This window comes from Lethenteron reissneri, chromosome 10 (assembly GCF_015708825.2).
Source record: "Lethenteron reissneri isolate LAM-NWPU_2019-01 chromosome 10, ASM1570882v1, whole genome shotgun sequence".
NCBI classification, from domain to species: domain Eukaryota; kingdom Metazoa; phylum Chordata; class Hyperoartia; order Petromyzontiformes; family Petromyzontidae; genus Lethenteron; species Lethenteron reissneri.
The window spans coordinates 9,877,531-9,898,322 of NC_083788.1; the positions used below are offsets into that span (position 1 = coordinate 9,877,531).

A 20,792-nucleotide genomic window follows, 5' to 3' on the forward strand; every position below is an offset into this window, starting at 1 on the left:
AATCAGAGGTGCGGGCGGAGGGCAACGGTGGACGGCCTCATCCCTCTGTCCGTTCATCGTTCTCCACGGCACGTCAGAGACTGCAGAAAAAAATCCGAAGAACATGGCATTTTTTTTTTCACGAGCAGCGAGATGAATGAACAAACACGTCCCTGCGATCGGAGTGCAGCGTGCGCGTATCCTGCCACCGCGCCTGTGGCTGTTGCTTTCTTCCACGAGTCGATGCGCAACGTATCAAATCCGAGCGAAAGGTCAACTGTCTAAAGCTCTCGGAGGCGGTGCGGTGCGAGCATCTCGCTAATTAGGCACCCCCCTTTGCTGTGGCCGTCGATGTTAATGTTTTGTGGCATAGCTGCACGCGCCGTTTATTTTTTAGCCATGATCCAGTTGCGAGACCCTGAAACAATGGATATTACTAATGCAATTACTTGAGCACGTTGCTGTGGGGAAGGACAACAAACTGGACGCGAAAAGCGGCTCTAAATAGATTAGTTTTAAATCTCAATTTGAAAGTGCATAATTCCAGTGGCTTCCTAATACCAGAAGAGCGTTCCGGACGGCCGCAGAAGCGTATCTGAGAGCACGCGCTGCGGTGACCGACGTTGTTCGACCACAAGATGCTGCGAGGATGACCGACTCTTTATACCAGTGGACAAAAACATAACGACAAAAACATAACGACTAAACGTTTCATGTGTTCTGCTTTCATCACCGATTCCACGAGAATTGAGCCGGCCATTTTCGTGGGACAGATCAGAGCAGAAACGAAACTGAACTATTTTTTATTTTACCACCCAAGGCCCACTGAGCAATATAGCTTTTTTTCAGAAGTGACCTGGCCACGAATGATAGCCCAATTAAGTGGCTTATCACGTGGACATGTACAGCAGCCAAACACTCTAAACGCATGTTTCTAAATTTGGAGGAAAAAACCCGGAGGACCTGGAGAAAAATCCACACGACCACGGGGAGAGACGTGAAAACTCCAAATATGCAGGTCGAGATCGATCCCACGACCTTCCGCATACCAGGTGAGGCAATTAACATCTCGCCACCGTGGCGACAGAACAAAACCAGCACAACAATGGACAGGCACGACGCGGCCAGCACGGCCGCCGCTTGCGTTATCCCTCCTCGGCAGAGGTCGCAACCGGGTACCCGATACCCGTACCCTACCCGATACCCAGCTACCTGTACCCGGCCGGGTACGGGTACGGGTACCCGTTTGCGACCCTGGTGCGGCCGGGTACGGGTAAGGAATCAAAACCCGTTTGCGACCTCTGCTCCTCGGTGACGGACAGCCGTCGCCGTGGCCCTCGTGTCGGGACAGGTGCCACGTGAAGTCGTTGAAGGGTCACGGGCAAGAGGTCATGGGCCCCCGTGGGTGTCGTGGCTTCAAAATGTTGTCTTTCATTGCTTACTTGTTTGTTGCGGTTGCACCCGATTCAAGAGCCGAATGGCTCACAGGGCTATACCTAATAAATGAACTTGAACTTGAACGAGACCAAAAAAAAAACCTGGATGCAGCAGCAGCAGGCTTGGCGGGCGGCGGAGGGCAGCGAAGAAAAATCCATCGCTGTTCTGCACCAGCGCGGTGAAGTATGGTCAAATAACCCCCACGACCCTCGCAGCATGGGGAGCCCCTCATAAAGGGCCGTGCATGTACACGTGCAACAAAGGGGCAATTGTGGTGCGCCGCGCAATCAAGCGGCCGCGCAGTGATTGAGCGTAACAAGCGAGGCCTGGAGCTTTTTGACACGCGCGTTAAATCAATTTCCAGGTATCAGACCTTGCGTCGCCCCCGCGCTGCTTGTGGCCCCACGCGCACGTCCTCCGCAAATTAGTTGAAGCAGACACCACTTAGCGCTGCATGTCGACGATTGGAGGAGGTGTGGGTGGGGGGGGAGCCACTTGCGTTTCCCTGCGCAGATCAGAGAGACCTGACGAGGCGTGGGGTCACGTTAACCAGCTGGCCACCGAACAAGGACAGTCACCGCTTTCAGACGCGCTTCTGCGGCCTTCTTGGAACGCTCTTCCTGCCAATATTAGGAAGCCACCGGAGGTTATCCACTTTTAAATCGCCTAGATTGACAAGCTCATTTCTTTGGAACTGCTTTTTGCGTTTCGTTTGTTGGCCTTGCCCCGCACCGCCAGTTCGCACCGTTGGCTACGTACGGTGAAGATGAAGTTCATTATACATGGATACTTGGGAAGTTGAACATGCATACGTACAGCGGCGAACAGAACAGATGCCTCTATGATCGCCATCCGTCAGAGCCATGTTCAAGTTTATTTTGTCTCACCAGTTTGGGAGCTCAAGGCCCAGGATATTGTCTCCTGTGCAACAGTCGCCTGGCCTACCAAGGTGACAAAGGCAAAAGGAAATTTTTGAACAAAAACAACCGTAATCAATGTTTGTTTTGGGTTACATCGTGTAAATATAAATGCGTCGTTTATATTTTACGCGATCTAACCCAAAAAAACCCCTCTATTATGAATAATACTGGTCGCGAAAGCCTGCGATAAAAAAACAACAACTGTATCACGCCAGGAATCGCAAATTGTGCAAACGTAATTCGCTGTTGCGCCACAGAAAATGAATCGGGAATTACATTGCGGGTACGTCCACTGCGGAGATGGAGCGATAAAATCAGCTCGTGCGCAGTTGCTTGGTGGATCGTTGCATCGCAGGATCACAAGAGGTGGCAGCGGCTTGGGGAGGCCCTCATCCAGCAGTGGATTGGCCGTGGCTGATGATCGATCATTCCGTGCGACACTCCTTTCCGAGCGGTTTTCTTTTTTCACCGGTAACATTTCATCGTTACGGCAGGGAACCCGGAGGAAACCCATTCAGAGCAGGGGAAGGGGGAGAACTAAACACAAACAAACTCAACGCACCATTGGAACCTCATTTGCCAGTAAAAAATATGATAATTGTTTTTTTACCCTTCTATCTGGCAACAAAACTGACACCTTATTATTTTTTTATTTTTTTATTTTTTTATATTTTAAAAATATTTTTTACAAGGAGTCATGTTTGCATAGATCACAATACCTGCAGTCATAATGCCAACAAAAAACATAACTCTGATAATGTATGCACTGTCCTTGAAGTTGTGGTCTATGCAAACATGACTCCTCGTAAAAAAGGTGTCAGTTTTGTTGCCAGATAAAAGGGTAAAAAAACAATTAGCTTATTTTTTACTGGCAAATGAGGTACCAATGGTGTAAATGCTTACCCCGAGCTCTCATACTCTGATGGTGCACTGTCTTTGAGTTGTGCGCCTTTTGGCGTCATCTGGTCCAACCCATGTGAGACTAGGCTCTAAGGAAAGCTGTCTCGGGTGTGGAGCAATACAATTCAAGGACAGTGCATATCATTATCATAGTTATGTTTTTTGTTTGCATTATGACTGCAGGTATTGTGTTCTATGCAAACATGACTCCTTGTAAAAAAAAAAGTGTCAGTTTTGTAGCCAGATAGAAGGGTAAAAAACCAATTATCAAACTCAACGCAGACAAGGCCCCAAGTTAAGGGAGTCGAGCCCCAGGGCCTTGTCACTGCACCAGGTACTCACTGTGCTGCCCTACCGCCCCATGTAACCGATAGTCGATGTCGCAGGGCTGTGATGTATGCATACTCTTAGTTGTTTAGGTAAAGTCACGTAGGTAAAAAATAAAATAAAAATTAATAAAAATAAAATAATATTTTTGTATTATAAATTTGTATTCATTTTAATTTCATTTTTTACCTACGTGACTTTACCGAAAAAACTAAGAGTATGAATCCTTGCAGTCACGAAAGCTTCAAATCTAGAAATATGGTGTACGCGTTTGAACCATTATAAAGCATTCGGTATATTTTTCCAAGACACAGCCACCAAGAGCCCCCTGGGTTAATCTCACAGCCGTGGCTGTGAACGCGACGGCCCACGCCCTGACCAGCCGTTATCAGTGCGACCAGCAGTCACCGAGCCCTGCTGACCCCGAGCGGAGGATTCGAGTAGGCAGGGATTGGTTGCGTAAAGCAACCACGACGGTTTGGTGCAGATAAAAAACAACAACAACACAAATTGCCTTTTGCAGAGAGCCCGCCGTTCAATCATGAGAATTGACTCCAAAAAAACCACGCTTGAAATGAGAGCAGCAAACCCGCACGTGCCCGTGTGCGTGTGCATCGATCATCGCTGCACCTGCGCTATGATTGCGGTGACACGAGCTCGTTTTCTAGGCCGTGACGTGTTGTTTCAGTGGCAATTGGAAGTCCTGACCCTCCAGCTTGGCAGGCTGTGGCTCGCGTCACCATTTGCACCGGGGGAGACAAAGGCGGACAGGGAACGCCGTGCTGGCCACCCCACCCTCTCGCGCCGCGTGCCAGCATTCATGGGCCCTTGCCCCAGCGGTGTGTAAAGGTTAAACGGTGACCCTGTGATGTTTTTTACATCGATACTTCAATACGTCATTCATCATCGACAACAAACTATCGGTTTGTCTTACATTCCCACCCCAATTAAAAACTCTAAACGTCTGGCATCGGGAGTTTTATTCTGGGAAGTTGATAAGGGAATTTGTAACATCGATACGTTAAAATGTACAGGCTTTTATCATCGTGGGAATTGTTCGACCATTCTTCACCACATTGGTCAATGCGGTTTGGTGACGGTGGGGGGGGGGGGCCCAGGGCCGGCTCACACAGCACTCCGCATGCCGATGTTAGCCGTGGCCGGGGATCGAACTCAGGCCACCACCGCGCTCGAAAAGCAGCGCGACAGCTCTCGCACGCTGACAACTCCGCACTCCAGCGCCAACACCATTTCGCGTAACGTATTGACGCATCCGCAGTGTACTCTCTCGCACCGCTGTATTATGCTGTATTCGAGCTGTCGGGTAGGCAACCTGCGACAGAGAGGGCACACGTCAATTTACTCTAGAAAGTGAATTGTCACGGCCTCTGGTGTCCCCATTGTAAGCGAGCGCATGCTCTGGTTTCGCTCCTCGGTATCGCTGGGCGGAGGTGGGATTTGACCCGCTGAAACCCTGGCCCTAATCACTATTGACTTTTCATCTGTCCCACACACTGCACAGTGTGTGTGTGTATATATCTGGAGTTTACAAGGGCAGCCTTTGCTCAAAAGCAGTATAAACAATCCTCGAATTGAGAAATTGTAAAGGGTACAAATGCTGCTGCATTTATTTTATAACAATGTATCGCTCGCTTTACACAGCCAGCCAGCCGGCCGGCGAAGACTATTCCGCTGAGAAAATAATATCTCGCGTAACCTCTGCCGCCCATCTCATCGAGTTTGGTGGGGATGCGACCGGATTTCCGTGAGACAGACAGAGCAAACGCGTGGATTTGGGAAGAGACGCGCGTGAATGACCCGACAAGAAGCTGTGATGGAGAAGTAGGTTGTCGGCTTCGGGCAGCAGCTTCGTCGCTCGAAGGGAACGATGGACGAAGGTCAAAGAACTACGATGGAGCCGCAGTCGAGGCAGCGGGACGCGTTGAGCCACGGCGACGCGAGTTCAACTCCCACTCAACGACCCAACACCGGGGACGATGATCTGAGCCGGTGGTGGGTCGACCCCAGATCGACTCAAATGAGTTCCTGTTATAGGGCAATTATACTGGTAAGGAACCCACCGGTTCCACCAGCCCACAGGGGATTATTGTGTCCGTCCGTCTGTCGTGCAGGGAGGGGCTGGGTGGGGAGTGTGGGGCTGGGTGGGGGGTGGGAGGGGTGGGGCTGCGTGGGGAGGGGCCGGTCACCCCCCGTGGTGCCCTTATAAAACTCAACGTTTAACCTACTCACGCCGGCTTGTGCCCGCCCTCACAGTCGGGCATATTTGCGGAATACACCACGCCGCCGTTGACCCTGGCCATTTGACCGAGCAACCCAACGTTCCTACCAGCTCCCTCCGCAGGAGGACAATGTGTTAAGAAGCCCAAGGCGGCTGGGCGTGGTGCTGCCCTCCCACGCAAACCCCCCCCCACGCTTACCCCACCACGTCTCTTACCCGCACTTGCCCCAAACAATGTGTTAAGGCTATCCTGGGGTGGGGTGGTGGGAATCTTTACCTTATTCTTAGGTTTTTTTTCGGTGAAGTCATGTAGGTAAAAAATTAAATTGATAAAAGTTAAACAAAAGTAAAATAAAAATAAAAATCACGGCGTTTCGGAGGCAACACAAGCTATCGTGCTGTGACTGTTACACCCGAAGACGGAAGCTTGTGTTGCCTCCGAAACGTCGTGATTTTTTATTTATAATTTAACTTTTATGAATTTAATTTTTTACCTACATGGTGACTTTACCGAAAAAAACCTAAGAATATGAATCCTTACAGTCACGAAAGCTTCAAATCTAGAATTTTTACCTTCTGTGCGTGCCCTTGCCCCCCCCCCCGCGCACGCTCCTTCTCGCCAGGCAGCCGTGAGTTGCCGCACCGCCCAGGTGCTCATGCAGTACTGCATCGTGGCCAACTACTGCTGGCTGCTCGTCGAGGGTCTCTACCTGCACACGCTGCTCTCGGTCACCGTCTTCTCCGAGGAGGCCCACTTCCGCCTCTACCTGCTCATCGGCTGGGGTGAGCATCGTGCGTCTTCTTCGTCATCCTCCTCCTCCTCTTCTTGTATAATGTACTATATGTATAATGTTCAATAATCAAATCAAGCATAGCTACTCTTTTTTTGGCATGCTAATCGGTTGCGTCGATCGCCCGACCGGGTTGCAACTTTTGGAGCAGGTTTTTGACGAATCGAACCCGGGACCGCCGGACAATATCGGAAGCCGGATAATAGATGATCAACTTTATTTGTTGTTTTGGGCAGTAGAGGGCAGTGCAGAAAGCACGTGGCGGGATGTGTACCGCAGGGATCTAGGCGTGGGTACTGTTTCGTGGTCACTGTTAGACACCTTTGCCGCAGACCAAACCTTGGGCATATTTCTCGTGCCAGCGTTGGTCTGTAATGAATCACTGCGCAGTATTATGTCATGAAGTTTTAAGTGTTCAAGCTGCAATAAAGTTTCAACGCGGCAACGCCGGTACCAGATGTCGGCTCAAATTAATTCCTGCCACCTGAACACAAATGCCAATTCCCAGTCTGTCTGGGTCAGGGTATATATATATTTACAAAGACAAAGATCCCCCGTGTAGCCTTAACAGACTGTAGGGGCAAGTGCTGTTAGCGAGCACCTATGAAGGCCCGAACGGTACACGAGGGGGTGGGTGGCCAGCACCACGCCCGACCGCCTTTGTCTCTCTAGTGGTGATGTTTACACACCGCACCAGGTACTCATTTGAGGCTGAGGCCCAGGACCGGTTCAGATAATCGTCACTGGTGTTGGCCGTGAGCGGGAATCGAACCCGGGTCGCCAGGTTCATAGCGCAGCGCGCTAACCGCTACACCACCGCTCCCCACACACGCCCACACACGCGTCAAAACCGCTTGTGAGGAACCACGGGTGTTTTGGCTTTATTCTGTGAGTTTCAAAAATCGCCCTTGTATTCTGTACACCGGTGATGTTCATTGCATGGCCCGCGGGCCACTGGCGGCCTCTGGTAGCCTTTAGTACAACCCTTGACGTGCGGCCCCCGACAATACACAAATCCAAACACACCCCCCACCCCCACCCCCCCATCATTATCGTGCTGTCAAACCCCCAAATGGTTTCAAATGGTGTGGCGGCCCTAACGCTGATGTCTTATCGGCGAAAGTGCCCCCCCCCCCCTCTGAAAATTATGTATGTTGAACTTCTTTTGCACCGTACGTAGCCAACCGTGCGAACCGAAGGTGCCGAACACAACACTGATGTACACCAAAGGAGGGTTGTAGCAGTGTGCTCGCCGAATGTATAATGCATCGCCTATTGAGGTTAGAGATGGACGCGAGTTGTTTACTCGAGCAGCAGATAGAGGTCACCTGTCGGAAAGAGGTGGAGTCACAAGGGCCCGCTGAGAAGTAACAGATGATTTTGAGAATCTAACTCCCGTGTCTGCTTAAGATACCTTTGCTGTTCATGAGGTGGGCTAAGAGGGGATAAGCGAGGAACCGGTGTTTTAAAAAAAAAGCGCAATTGAGGACACTCTACCAAATCACTATTAAATAATCGCCTTGCTTTACAACGAAAACAAGTCATCGCTCGCCGACCTTAACACTATACAGCGACGCACGGCTCACCGCGGGCCGTAGAACAAAACCTAAAAAGGAGGGGAATTCTCGACCGTGGTCGCGGCCTTTCCAGAACGGACGGCCGAGGGACGACGGGAAATCGTTCCCTTCTAAACGTGTGCATGCCCGCCGCCGCCGCCGCTGCACGTGTCCCTTGGCACGCCGGGAGCGATGGCACGGGGGGACCGAACTTGCTGGTTTTTGTGACCTGCCTGTGAGCGCCACCCGCGGCTGTTTAATCCTCCGGCCACGGGCCCAAGTTTTTACAGCAGACCGACGGGGCCAGTTGTCAAACGCACGTGACGGATTGTACACAGCGCAGCGCGCAAAGGGAAACTAATTGTGTGCTCCTCAGAAGCGTGCGCGCGCGCGCGTCCGAGTGTGTGTCATTCGTCACCTGTAATTGCTTACGCTTTCTGCACGCGCGCAGTTGTGCGTGTTGATGTACGCTCAACGGTGTTTATGACTGTGATGCGGGGGCATATTCATAATGTGGCAGACTTTACAGCCCCCTCTGTCTGTGCTCTGTTTGGTTGAGGTACATCCACGCGCCATGTCGGGTATGGCGGTTATTTGACCGTACTTCACCGCACTGGTCAAGCGCAGGTCGGCGAAGGAGGGGAGGGGAGGCCCAGGACCCGTTGAGATAGCACTCGCCACTGATGTTAGCCGTGGCCGGAGATCGAACTCGAGTTGGAGTGCTGTCCAGTAAGCCAACCACTGCACGTACCGCTGCTCTTTCTGCATGGGTAGCAAAAACGACAAAAGGTAAAGGAGCAGCCCTGCAATGCCTTGCTGGCTCCACTGCTGGCTGAATGGCCTCCACTCGAGGGAGCTCGAAAGTGCTCCCTCTCCAACGCATGTCCGCCTCCTCTTTCAAACTGAGCAGACTTGTTGGCAGAGGTCAGAGTACCCACACTGCGCCACACCGCGTCGAATGTGGTGCGGTGTACCGGTTCATACTGCTGCTTGGGTGGCAGAGGCGGGGCAGGGTCGGGTGAGTGTGTCCGGGTGCGCTTTAAGCAACATTACCATTGTTTAAACTGACACAGCTGGAGATTCGAACCGGCAGCCACCACCTGGACTGCAAGTCCCATCCGATGTGCTAACCGTTACGCCACGGCAGCGTATGCGTGTTGCGGTGTCGCCGCGCTTATTATACGCTTGCGATGCGTTCAGATTAATGTTGGTTTTCCCACTGCGTTGAGCATCAGACGGCACTCCGTCTCCTGTGTGCAGCGGTTAGAAATGCCACGTGCCTGTGCGGCACCTCCACTGTGGTATCCTCGTTGTGTCGACACCGGAGAGGCGACGGGTCAAGTCGACCCACCAACTACGAGCCACGCAACGCTCACTTCAGTACTAATCTTATAAATCGTTCTTGTACTTGGCCTTAAATTAGTTCCTAGTGTGAAGTGTATACATCAGCACTGGGGGGTGCAAAGGTGGTCAGGCATGGCGCCGACCACACTACCCCCCCACGTGCCATTCCGGACTTAATAGGTGCTCGCTGACTGCACTTGCCCCAAAAGTATGTTGAGGCTATACGGGAGATCTGTGTCTTTGTACCTGTATGTATGTACCGTGCTTGTACAAGTATGTGTGATGACTCTCGAACAACTTCTGTCTTTCTGCTTGATTTTTTAGGGCATGTCGCGCAGATGACGTCCACTCATATCCCACAGTGCTCAGCTAAGACGAGCAGACAGCACTTGGGCTAGAATCACAACAGATACTTGAGCTAGGACAGCACCCAAGGGGCCGTCCATAAATGACGTCACGCACCTGATGGGGGTGGGTGTCAGACATTTGTGACAATGTGTGACGAGAGGCGGGGGGGGTGGGGTGAGAAATGTGACGTCACATCAAAATGCGCAACTTTAAATAAACATAGACAACGCGTTCTACTTAATGGAATAGACTTTTTAATAAAAAAAATTCTCCTACAACATCAGAGTGCAGCGCCACATTAAATACGCACTACAATGACAATAGTTGAAAGCGATTTGAAGCATGTTTTATTTTCAAAATGGAAATGTGGTTTTTGGGGGGGGGGGGGGGTTGAGCTTTGTGACGTCATATTTGAGGGGGGGGGGGTCTGACTTTTTGTGACGCCGTGTGATATTCTCCCCGGCGTGGCCCCGCCCCCCCCAGGGCCACGCCCTCTTTCCCCGAACTGTCTCAGCCAATCACGAACATCCCCCCGTAGTCCCCTGCTGCAATTACCCCTGGTGACCACCTGGCCACGCACTGTCCCTACATTATGTGTGTATATGTGTGTGTGGGGAGCGGTACTGTAGCGGTGAGTGTGTTGCGCTAAGAAACTCGGGAAGCCGAGTTCGATTGCCACTCGCAGCCAACACCGGTGACGAGTATCCGAACAGGTCCTGGGCCTCCCCTAGGTCGACTCAGCCTCAAACGAGTACCTGGTGTGGTGTGTAAACATCGCCACTGGGGAGACAAAGGCGGCCAGGCGTGGTGCTGGTCACCCAGCCAGCCCCTTGCGTGCTGTTCCGATCTTATATAGGTGGTCACTGACAGCACTTGCCTCAACCGACTGTTAAGGCTGTACGGGGTATCTTTGTCTTTTGCGTGTGTGCAAATATTAATGAATGTTTGGTATATGTGCATTCATCACTTTAGCTTTACTAAATCAGTGGGGTAGGAGAGTTAATTGTTTTTATACGTGAATATTTATTGGAACCGTTGTTGTTATTTCGGTGAAATAAAAAAACAACACCTCAGAATTATTATCTCGCGGATGCACACACAGCCCAAAATAGGAGGCAGTTCAACAGCCGCCCTCCTCGTCGAGGCAGAATATGGCACGGAGCATTTGTCCGAGTTTGCCCAGAAAGTGGCAAAGCTACACACACACACACAGGAGTTATTTGGCCGCAGGTCTTGCGACTCAATCACAGACTCCCGAACTCAGAATAAACAAACTAGCCACCGCCCCAAAATAGAATAAAGAATTGTTTTTGGAAACGTTTTTAAATATTTTTTTTTAAATAATCGGTGTTAATGGCTTTATATGGCAGTTTCATTAGGCCGTGTGACTCACGGTGTTATAATGAAAAGCCAGCTGTTCACTCTTGGATGCGGATGGTATTTTCCGTCTTCTCTGGATTACGAAACACACTTTTTCTCACCCTGTGTATTAAAGCAAAATAAAATCAATTGGGGCTGCGGTCTTATAATCCAGTAGTTTTATGTGTGTGTGTGTCTGTCCACATTTATATAACTTTATCGACGCTTGACACAAGTTTGATGTGCGTCATACTTTGCGGAGCGTCTTATAATCTGGAGAATACGATAGTAGTGGTCTAACGAGTCATAGATTCATTGATATCTGTTATCCCCCCCCCCCTTGCTTCAACAACTCACACTGACCAGCCGGGTATGTACGTGTGTTGAACTTCTTTTGCACCGTACGTAGCCGACCGTGCTAATCGGAGGTGCGGGGGAAGGACAACTAAACACGAAAAGCAGTCCTGAAGAAATTAGTTTTAAATCTAGATTTTACAAGTGCTTAGCTCTTCAGTGGCTTCTAAATATCGGAAGGAAGAGCGTTCCGGATGTGCTGCGGAAGCGCATCTGAAAGGGCGCGATGCGTTGACTGCCTTGGTTCGATGGCGAGCGGAAAGCCACCGCTGCTGCGAGGGTGACCGAAATTCGCCTGATGATGGTTTATGCTACTTGGTGACGAGATCGGAGAGAGGTGTTTTTCGTGGTTCATTTGTGGCAAGCACTTTGCGTGTAATGAGCGCGACCTCGTATAACGCATTCGTTACGAGGTCAGCCGGAAGCCAATGGCTGTCTCGCCCACACGGCACACGGCGGTTTGTGGCGAGGACGTGCGGATGGGACGCGACGCGTGGCAGCGAGTTTGCCAGGCCCGTCGTTGCTCCGCCGATTAATTATTGGCAAACGCAGCTGCGAAAGCGTTCACCGAGGTGGCGGCGTGTGGAAAGTGCTGTGATTTTTGCCAAAAATTGTTCCGTGTCATGGGAAGCCTGCTTTTTTCAAGATACATTTTACACGTGGCCTCACCGGTTTGGGAATGTATTCTCACCAGAGCCTACAGTTTGTTAAATGTCTCCCACTATTCAATCTTGGTACGGATTATTTTTCCTTACAATTTGAAATGAATGCTTTATCACTGTTTTGAGACACTTCATATATATTACAAATTGGGTGTGCTCTGTTTCAATTGTCACCAACAACATCCCGCATATGTATGACAATCATGATTACAGTGGCATTGGGTGATCATAGTCGAGGTGAATGATGATGATGATGACGATGATCAGAATTTTTATTAATTTGTCCCCATCACCATTTTCCACCTCCCTCTGCCAAAAATCACGACACTGCAAAATGCGCGTCTATATACAGGGCGGTGCTTTTCATAGATATCCCAAGCTGCTGAAATAGCACGTGTGTGTGCGTCGGCGGCTTCGTCGAAATGTGAAGAAAAAAGGACTGTAACCGTGCAAAATAACTTCATTTTGGATAACCTTCGGCAACATCGCCACCTACTGACAGACGAACATCCACTTTCAGGCCAGCGCCGCATTCACCGTGTGCCACACAGGGGACAGCAGCCATCAGGATGACAAAAGCTGCGCTCGCATCAGTACCGGATTATCCTCGTAGCAAAAGTAGCTACACGTGTAGTAGCTACGGGCCCCACACTTTCAAGGGCCCCGCGCTAAATGCTTTCAAGCTATCAATTTCGGCTCAGTGATTCCGCACTTGCTCTATTACTATAGTACTATACCGCCTTCAACTTTTATTATCTGGCTGTATAGCAAATACTAAAACACAATTACTTTACTGTGCAAGCAAAAGATGTGTGTTTTAATATTTACGTGTTTTTAGGGCCCCTTTATAACATATGCTACAGGACCCGCACTCGCTTAATCCGTTACGCTTCTGGGCGGAATAGAAATGCGAGGTGCTGTTCCGGTCCAAACCAGAGTCTGACTTCGAGAGGTTTACTGCTCGACTGGTGATTTAGGAGGCACTGGCGAATGCTGATCGCAGATGCATTGGGGAATTCACATGAACTCATTACAAACAACGTAAAAAATCTATGAATTACAAAAAGGAGTCTATAATGCTTAAGACTCGATATTAATCAATGAATATGTGCATTATTAGACCCCTCGTAAGAATGTACGCGTGTGCACGAAGAGAAAGATTCCCCTATAGCCTGAACAGACTGTTGGGGCAAGCGTTGTTAGCAAGCGCCTATGAAAGCCGGCACGGCACACGAGATGGTGAGCAGCCAGCACTATGCGCGGCCGCCTTTGTATCCCTCGTGGCGATGTTTACACACCGCACCAGGTACTCGTTTGAGGCTGAGTCGACCTCGGGGAGGCCCAGTATCAATTTAGATAGTCGTCACCGATGTTGGGAATTGAACGCGGGTCACCGGGTTCGTAGCGCATTGTGCTCACGACTACATGACAACTGCACACATGGCGCGCGCACACACTCAGCTGACTAATCTTAACATATCAACTTTGTATATATAGTGTAAGATTATACTTAGCGTTTATAAGAGGTGGCGGTGGGCGTGATTTGCACTTACGATACTAACAGGGGGGGGGGAGATGGGAGGCGATGACATCAGTATGAAGGGTTCAGTGAGTACACCCTGAGTAGTTGTATAGAAGCACATTGTGGTATAATAAGATATACTTGTTCCTTGGCAAACGAGGCCACTTACTATTCATTCACCAGTCGAGGGTGTACTTGAGTAAAGGTAAAGGTGCAGCCCTACATTGCTTGCTTGCTCACGTAACAAAAAACACACATTTTACCAGGTAAGGCACACTAAACTATATGACTCTTCTTCTGGTTCTTTCGGTAAAGTCACGTAGAATTGAAATAATAAAATAATAAAAATAAAACATAATAAAATAATTCTCAATAATTCTCACGACGTTTCGTTCAGGTCTGTCGTGGAGACAGAGACAGAGACTCTGTCTCCTCGACAGACCTGTTCTCCACCTGAGGACGGCTACTTGCGTTGTGGCCGAAACGTCGTGAGAATTATTTTATTATGTTTTATTTTTATTATTTTATTATTTCAATTCTACGTGACTTTACCGAAAGAACCAAGAAGATGAATCCCTGCAGTCACGAAAGCTTTAACTCGAAATATATGACTCTTCTTTTCAGAAGCGACCTGGCCACATATGATAGCTCAACGAAATGGTTTATTAGGTGGATACGTATAGCAGCCAAATTCTCTATTCTTAATGTGGAGGGGAACAAATAGAGGATCCGAAGACAAATCTACGAGACCACGGGGATAGAGACATGCAAACTCTGGGATCGAACCCACGACCTCCTGGAAACCAGGCGAGGTAGTTAACATCTCGCCACCATACATAGTTAACCATTATACTGGTAGGAACCACCTGGTTCCACCAGCCCACAGGGGATTATTGTGTCCGTCCATCCATCGTGCATCCAAAATATGGGAGGGGTGGGGCTGGGTGGAGAGGGGAAGGTGGGGAAGGGCTGGGTGGGGAGGGTGGGGAGGGGCTGGGTGGGGAGGGGCTGGGTGTGGAGGGTGGGGCTGGGTGGGGGGTGGGAGGGGTGGGGCTGGGTAGGAGGGGCTGGTCACCCCGTGGTGCCCTTATAAAACTCAACGTTTAACCTACTCACGCCGGCTTGTGCCCGCCCTCACAGTCGGGCATATTTGCGGAATACACCACGCCGCCGTTGACCCTGGCCATTGACCGAGCAACCCAACGTTCCTACCAGCTCCCTCCGCAGGAATGTATTAATTGTAGGTACAGGGGAAAGGACAAAAAACTGAACACAAAAAGCAGTTCTACAAGAAATTCGTTTTCAATCTAGATTTAAAAGTGCATAGCCTCCAGTGGCTTCCTGCCAAGGGAAGGGCCTTCCACTACAAGGTATCTATAGAAGGTAATTTTGGCCTACTCCTCCACACAGGTTGAAGTACGCACACTACTCCACCACACACGATGTACTTACAAAAACATCAGCAGACTACCTGCTGGATCTCGTCACTGTTTCGAAGAACAAATATGACCTAAGGTCTTCGCTCATTTACCAGCTTCACATTCCATATTGCCGTACAAATACTGGAGGAAGGGCCTTTGCTGTTGATGCCCCCAGGGTCTGGAATGCTATCGCCAATAAACTGCAACTTGGATCGCTACCTGTGAGATCTTCACTCAAAACTGCTCTAGAGGAGTTGTACACCCCTAGCTGCCACTGCTATACAGAATGGTCTGAAATCAAATGTATCGTTTTGGATGACCGCTGCAAAGTATGATCTTTAGTTTTGATTATAGTGTGTTGATTTTTAAAGATGTATTGAAAAATGTTGATCCTGCTACTGATGCTCCTGCTGTTGTGGAGTGACTCATGCTGCCAGCTATGGCTGCAAAGTTTGGTCGTACATGTTATGTATATCGTTTATTGTTAAATTTGAATCACAGTTCCTATGATCACTGTTACATTGTTTTTATAGCTTTATTTTGTTGATTTTGAAAACGTTTTGGTTTAGCCATGTGTTTGTTTGTTTGTTGTAGTACAGAGTTAGCCAGTAACTTTAATCTAATTTGTCTTATTGTTTGACTTGCATCCCACTCGGATTTTTGCACACAGCGCTGAAATAGGGTGTTTTTTCTGGAAGACTTTGCTGTTTTTTACTGGATTTTTATGTTGCGTGTAGTCACTTTAAGATGTTTCTTGTTTGTTGCGGTTGCATGGCTCACAGGGCTTAACCTAATAAATGAAACTGAAAAACTTAAACTGAAAAACATGGCCTGCCGATCGACTTAACTGTTGCGCTCCCAATTATACTGCTGGGTGGACAGAGGTGGGGCCAATTTAAGAAACTCGGCCCGTTGTTTCAGTCTGCTAACCATTACGCTATGGCAGAATCCCGAATGTACGTACGTACATAACGTCAGTGGCAAGCTGCCTCTCATTTATTTACTGTCGAACTGACCTAGCAGGCGGACAGTCCTGCGGAGTCTTGCTTTTCCGAGCAGTTCAACTGAACTCTGTGTTTGGTTAGGAGATCGGGATAAGGAAAAGGAGACCTTGCTTCATCAAACAATGGCAATACATCTGTGCGTTCGTGTGTGGAGTTTAATTTCCCTACATTGCCAACAAAAATATGGCTCTTCTTTTCTGCAGGCACGCCAGTGATCTTCGTAACGCCTTGGGTCGCCATGAAATTCCTGAGAGAAAACAGCGAGTGAGTATGACATAAAATGCTTCGTGTGTAAAAAAAAAAGAAATCCCCCCGTAGTACTTAAAATCTATTGGCAGTAACTTCTGTTTAATATTAGAGAGCTTGCGGCGTGAGTAATGGTTCATCTCGAAGACGGCAGTAAATTATATTGACTTATTATTTTATTTTATTGTTCATGGAAATCCTTTTCTATTTAAGGCAAGTTAACTTTTGCAGTGCAAGATTGCGTAGTTTATTCTCTCGTGGCTCATTTTATTTGCCGGTTAGATGTCGGGACACATTTTTTAAACGGTTATGTTTATAGACTAAGTTCATGAAGCCTGTCTTCGCCGGGAAAAAGTTTTCAATAGATATAATAAGTAATCTGATATGATTTTATTTTTTAACAATTTTTATCTACGATCCCACACTAACTCGTCCCAAAATTTGTATTTTTCCGCCAAAAAAATAAAATTGTTGACGACGTGAATCAACTTCTTAGATTTAAAGACGTACCCATCGGAAAACCACTCACTTTAAAGATTCCATTTTTTTTCTAATTATTCAGATTTGAACATCGTTCAAACTCGCTTGAATCCGAAATATCTAAAAAATAATTGAAGAATGAACAATGGTTCTCGCTTTAATTTTAATTTCAATGTATTGCTTCTATCAAAGGAAAACACTGCAATGTTACATTTTGAATGGTTTCTGAATGACACTCACAAACATTCTAGATTTGAAGCTTTCGTGACTGCAAGGATTCGTACTCTTAGTTCTTTCGGTAAAGGCACGTAGGTAAAAAATGAAATTAAAATTAATAAAATAAAACAATAAAATCACGACGTTTCGGAGGCAACACAAGTCTCCGTCATCACATGTTAATGGGCCACTTAAAATCGAGATTTGGGGGCCTTAACATGAAAAGTCTCGGATTTTCGAATTGTTCCTGATATTTGTGTTCTAAAAGCTACCTATGTACCAACATTCAGCTTTCTACCTTGTCGGGAAGTACCCTAGAGGTTTTTGAGACATATAGATTAAGGTCCATAACACAGTTGTTTTTAAATTAGATCGCGTAAATATAAATGCGCCGTTAAACCCGCCACCACCCGACACAGCCAATTCGTAAGGTTTGTAATGTAGACAGAACATGCCAATTCGTTACTAGTGCAGTGGCATAAAAATGAGTCTCTGGAGCGCGTAGCGCTGGGGATTGGTAGAACGGGGTTATGTTATTAACCATGTAAAAAAGATTTAACTACGCATATTTGTACCATCTTATTTGACAGGTACTGGTCTATTTTACCGAGTTGCTGACATCCCCAGCGTTTAACAGCGCTGCTGTTTTGGTTTTGGCAGCCAACATCGGCTGTACCCCCTGTGAGGTTCCTCATTTGTACCTTCCCTTCTAGCCCCGCCCACCTTCCCAGTCCCTGACTGCCACATTTAGATAAGCCCCTCCCCACTCCCCTTAACCAGTATATAAGATCTTGTCTTTTGGATTTCTCTTCACTTGATACAGTACATTTAGCTGTGACGGTCCCACCTGAAGACGGAGACTTGTGTTGCCTCCGAAACGTCGTGATTTATTATTATTTTATTATTATTTTTTACCTACGTGACTTTACCGGAAAAAAAACCCAAGAGTATGAATCCTTGCAGTCACGAAAGTTTCAAATCTAGAATGGAGTGGAACTCGTCGTGCTGCCGGCGTCATGGTCTTGGCCTCTTCGAAGCTGTCCTGACCCGGTGTGTAGTGATCCCCTATGGATGTGAAGGTCGCAATAAACAAGAGAGAGAGAGAGTGCCTCCTACAAGTGTCTCTTAGTTAGTACACTACACTAGTACAGCGCACCGGTGTGTTAGAGAGCAAATCCACAACATTTACAATCTGAGTACGACGTTTAAACTGACAGATTAAGGTATAAATTTTGATTTAAAGCTTTCGTGACTGCAGGGATTCATCTTCTTGGTTCTTTCGGTAAAGTCACGTAGAAGGGAACCAAGAAGATTAAGGTATCTTATTATATCGATAATACACGTGCAGTATATATCTTGTGGAACAAATACGCTGATGCAATTCACCAGATGCATTTTTTTTGGGGCTCACAAAGTGTCCCATCGCGTCAAACGAGCGCGGTGAAATTGGAGACGGATCGCCGCTGCGTGAAGTTATTACGCCCTGACGGTGATAGCGAAATAAATCTCTAAATGGTCACGATTGTGACACTGTTAAGTGCCGGCGCCCAACGAATACGTCCCAGCAAATAAAATCACGACAATTACATTCGTAGCAAAAGATGATCTATATATAAATATAAAAATGGACAAATTTGTGTCAACGAAGAATGATGGATTTTTGTTTTTACCAAATATAAATAATACTGCAACTCAAGTTTCTTTTCCCAAGCTGTTTCAATGCCAATAGTTTGTGAAATGTGTGAGAGAGCCGTGTGCGCTCGTTGCGTTGTTTCAGCGCATTTGTGAAGAAGGGCAAAATCGAGCATATTTTAGCGTGACATATTTTCGTGAAATAAAATCTCTCAAAGTCATCATCATTATCATCATCTCACGTGGCTTCTATTCTTTCACTGCCATTCCATCACCAGTCCTATCCTTCGGCCATGAGTCCTGGGCAAGCTCACTTCGATTTCGATTTGAAGCTTTCGTGACTGCAGGGATTCATCTTCTTGGTTCTTTCGGTAAAGTCACGTAGAAGGAAAATAATAAAATAATAAAAATGAAACATAATATAAATTTCGATTTGAAGCTTTCGTGACTGCAGGGATTCATCTTCTTGGTTCTTTCGGTAAAGTCACGTTGGAAAATAAAACATAATAAAATAATTCTCATTATTTTATTATGTTTTATATTTTATTATTTCCTTTCTACGAAGCTCACTTAGTTTTCTTGGAAGTCGACACGATGCCTCTGTACAACTCGAGTGCCTTTTTATGTCTTTCGGTGTCATTCACGACACACAGCTCATGATGCTAATTTGTGTCCGGTACGTTTCGCCGATTGATCTTACCTTCTTCGTCACAATGTTCATGTCTCTGATCCGCGTGTCACAGCAGGTGGTACGGCATAGTATATTCACGATTCTCTAATAGCAGTGCATCATCGCCTTATGTTGGGAATGGTCCGTGGAAGAAGATATCATAGAACTCATTCTGAAAGCTTTGACCTCTTATCCATGCCTATGGGGATAGCACCTTCCACCTGCCCTGCTATATATATTACGAGAAAATTATATATTCAGTTCTGAAATTGAACCGAATAAAGAACATGACCAAGCTTCAAGTTTATTTTGTTTAACCAGATGAGAACTCAACAGTATCGCGTCACGCGCAAGAGTCGCCTGGGGCTTTAGTGGGAAGTGGAGGCAGTGTGTGTCACCCAATGAGTGAGTGACAAAGGATGAACTACGGCAACATTTGCCACCTGTGTGATATCACGTTGGTTAACGCTGCCTGTGTGCCGATTGTCTGCGCTGTGCAGGTGTTGGAGCCAGAACAACAACTTGAGTTACTGGTGGATCATACGTTCTGCCATTCTCTTGGCCAACGTGGTAAGCATCAGGGCAGACTTATTGAGGTCTTCTATCAGAAAATGACGCATGTAAAACGAGTGGTTCAGGTCATGAAAACATTTTAATTAACTCAGAGCTTAATATAATGCTGCCCAAGAGTATGCCATCGTCCGATTCACCGCGTTAACACTTCCCTGCATACTACGAACACTTTAATAATTTCCGTGATGAGACGTATCGAGATGAATCCCACTAAACTCGATATATTTGAACATCGCAGATGTTTTAAATTTTTTAAAATAATAATGCTGATTTGCATTTGACATAATTCTGATGGTTAAGTGGTTTATAAAGGGAACACTAAACTTCACGATTTCAAACTGATGTTTAGTCTTTGGTTTGAAACTATGATTCTCAACTTTGTAGCTTTAAAATTCTACAATCCATTGCTTGCGTGGTGTGTAAGTTTTTCTGGAGCGTAGACGTGTACCTGGCATAAATAAGTTTCTGACGAGATGAGATTTCTGATATTTTTAAATCCAGTGCCGAGAATTAATTTTCCCGATTAACTTTTCTCCACGGCACTTGTTGATTTTACCAGATGAGCTGTCACCACTTGTCTGCGAAGGGATTTCGCATGAACAATTCAATTTGCCCTCATCATAAAGGTCACTGCGTATCAGCAGGATTAAAGGAAATGTGATCAGGAACAGCTAAAGGCAAAGCAACGCGATGTGTATACATTTGACAAATGTACAGCACATTGTAGATGTTTCATTCGGTACCTGGTGGGTGCTGCCATGCTGTGACGATCAGCGCCACGTGACCAGCAATGCAGAGGTCGCCGGTTGAAT

General features: G+C 47.4%; 1 protein-coding gene across 2 annotated transcripts in view; it reads left to right on the forward strand.

Moving 5' to 3' along the window:
* LOC133340595 (glucagon receptor-like) overlaps positions 1-20,792 on the forward strand; it is a 38,752-nt gene that overhangs the window by 12,328 nt on the left and 5,632 nt on the right. For both annotated transcript variants that reach the window (XM_061548947.1, XM_061548948.1), the window contains exons 8-10: positions 6,426-6,585; positions 16,367-16,427; positions 19,908-19,977. In XM_061548947.1, the coding sequence (XP_061404931.1) occupies positions 6,426-6,585; positions 16,367-16,427; positions 19,908-19,977 (291 nt within the window). The remainder of the gene's footprint in view (positions 1-6,425; positions 6,586-16,366; positions 16,428-19,907; positions 19,978-20,792) is intronic.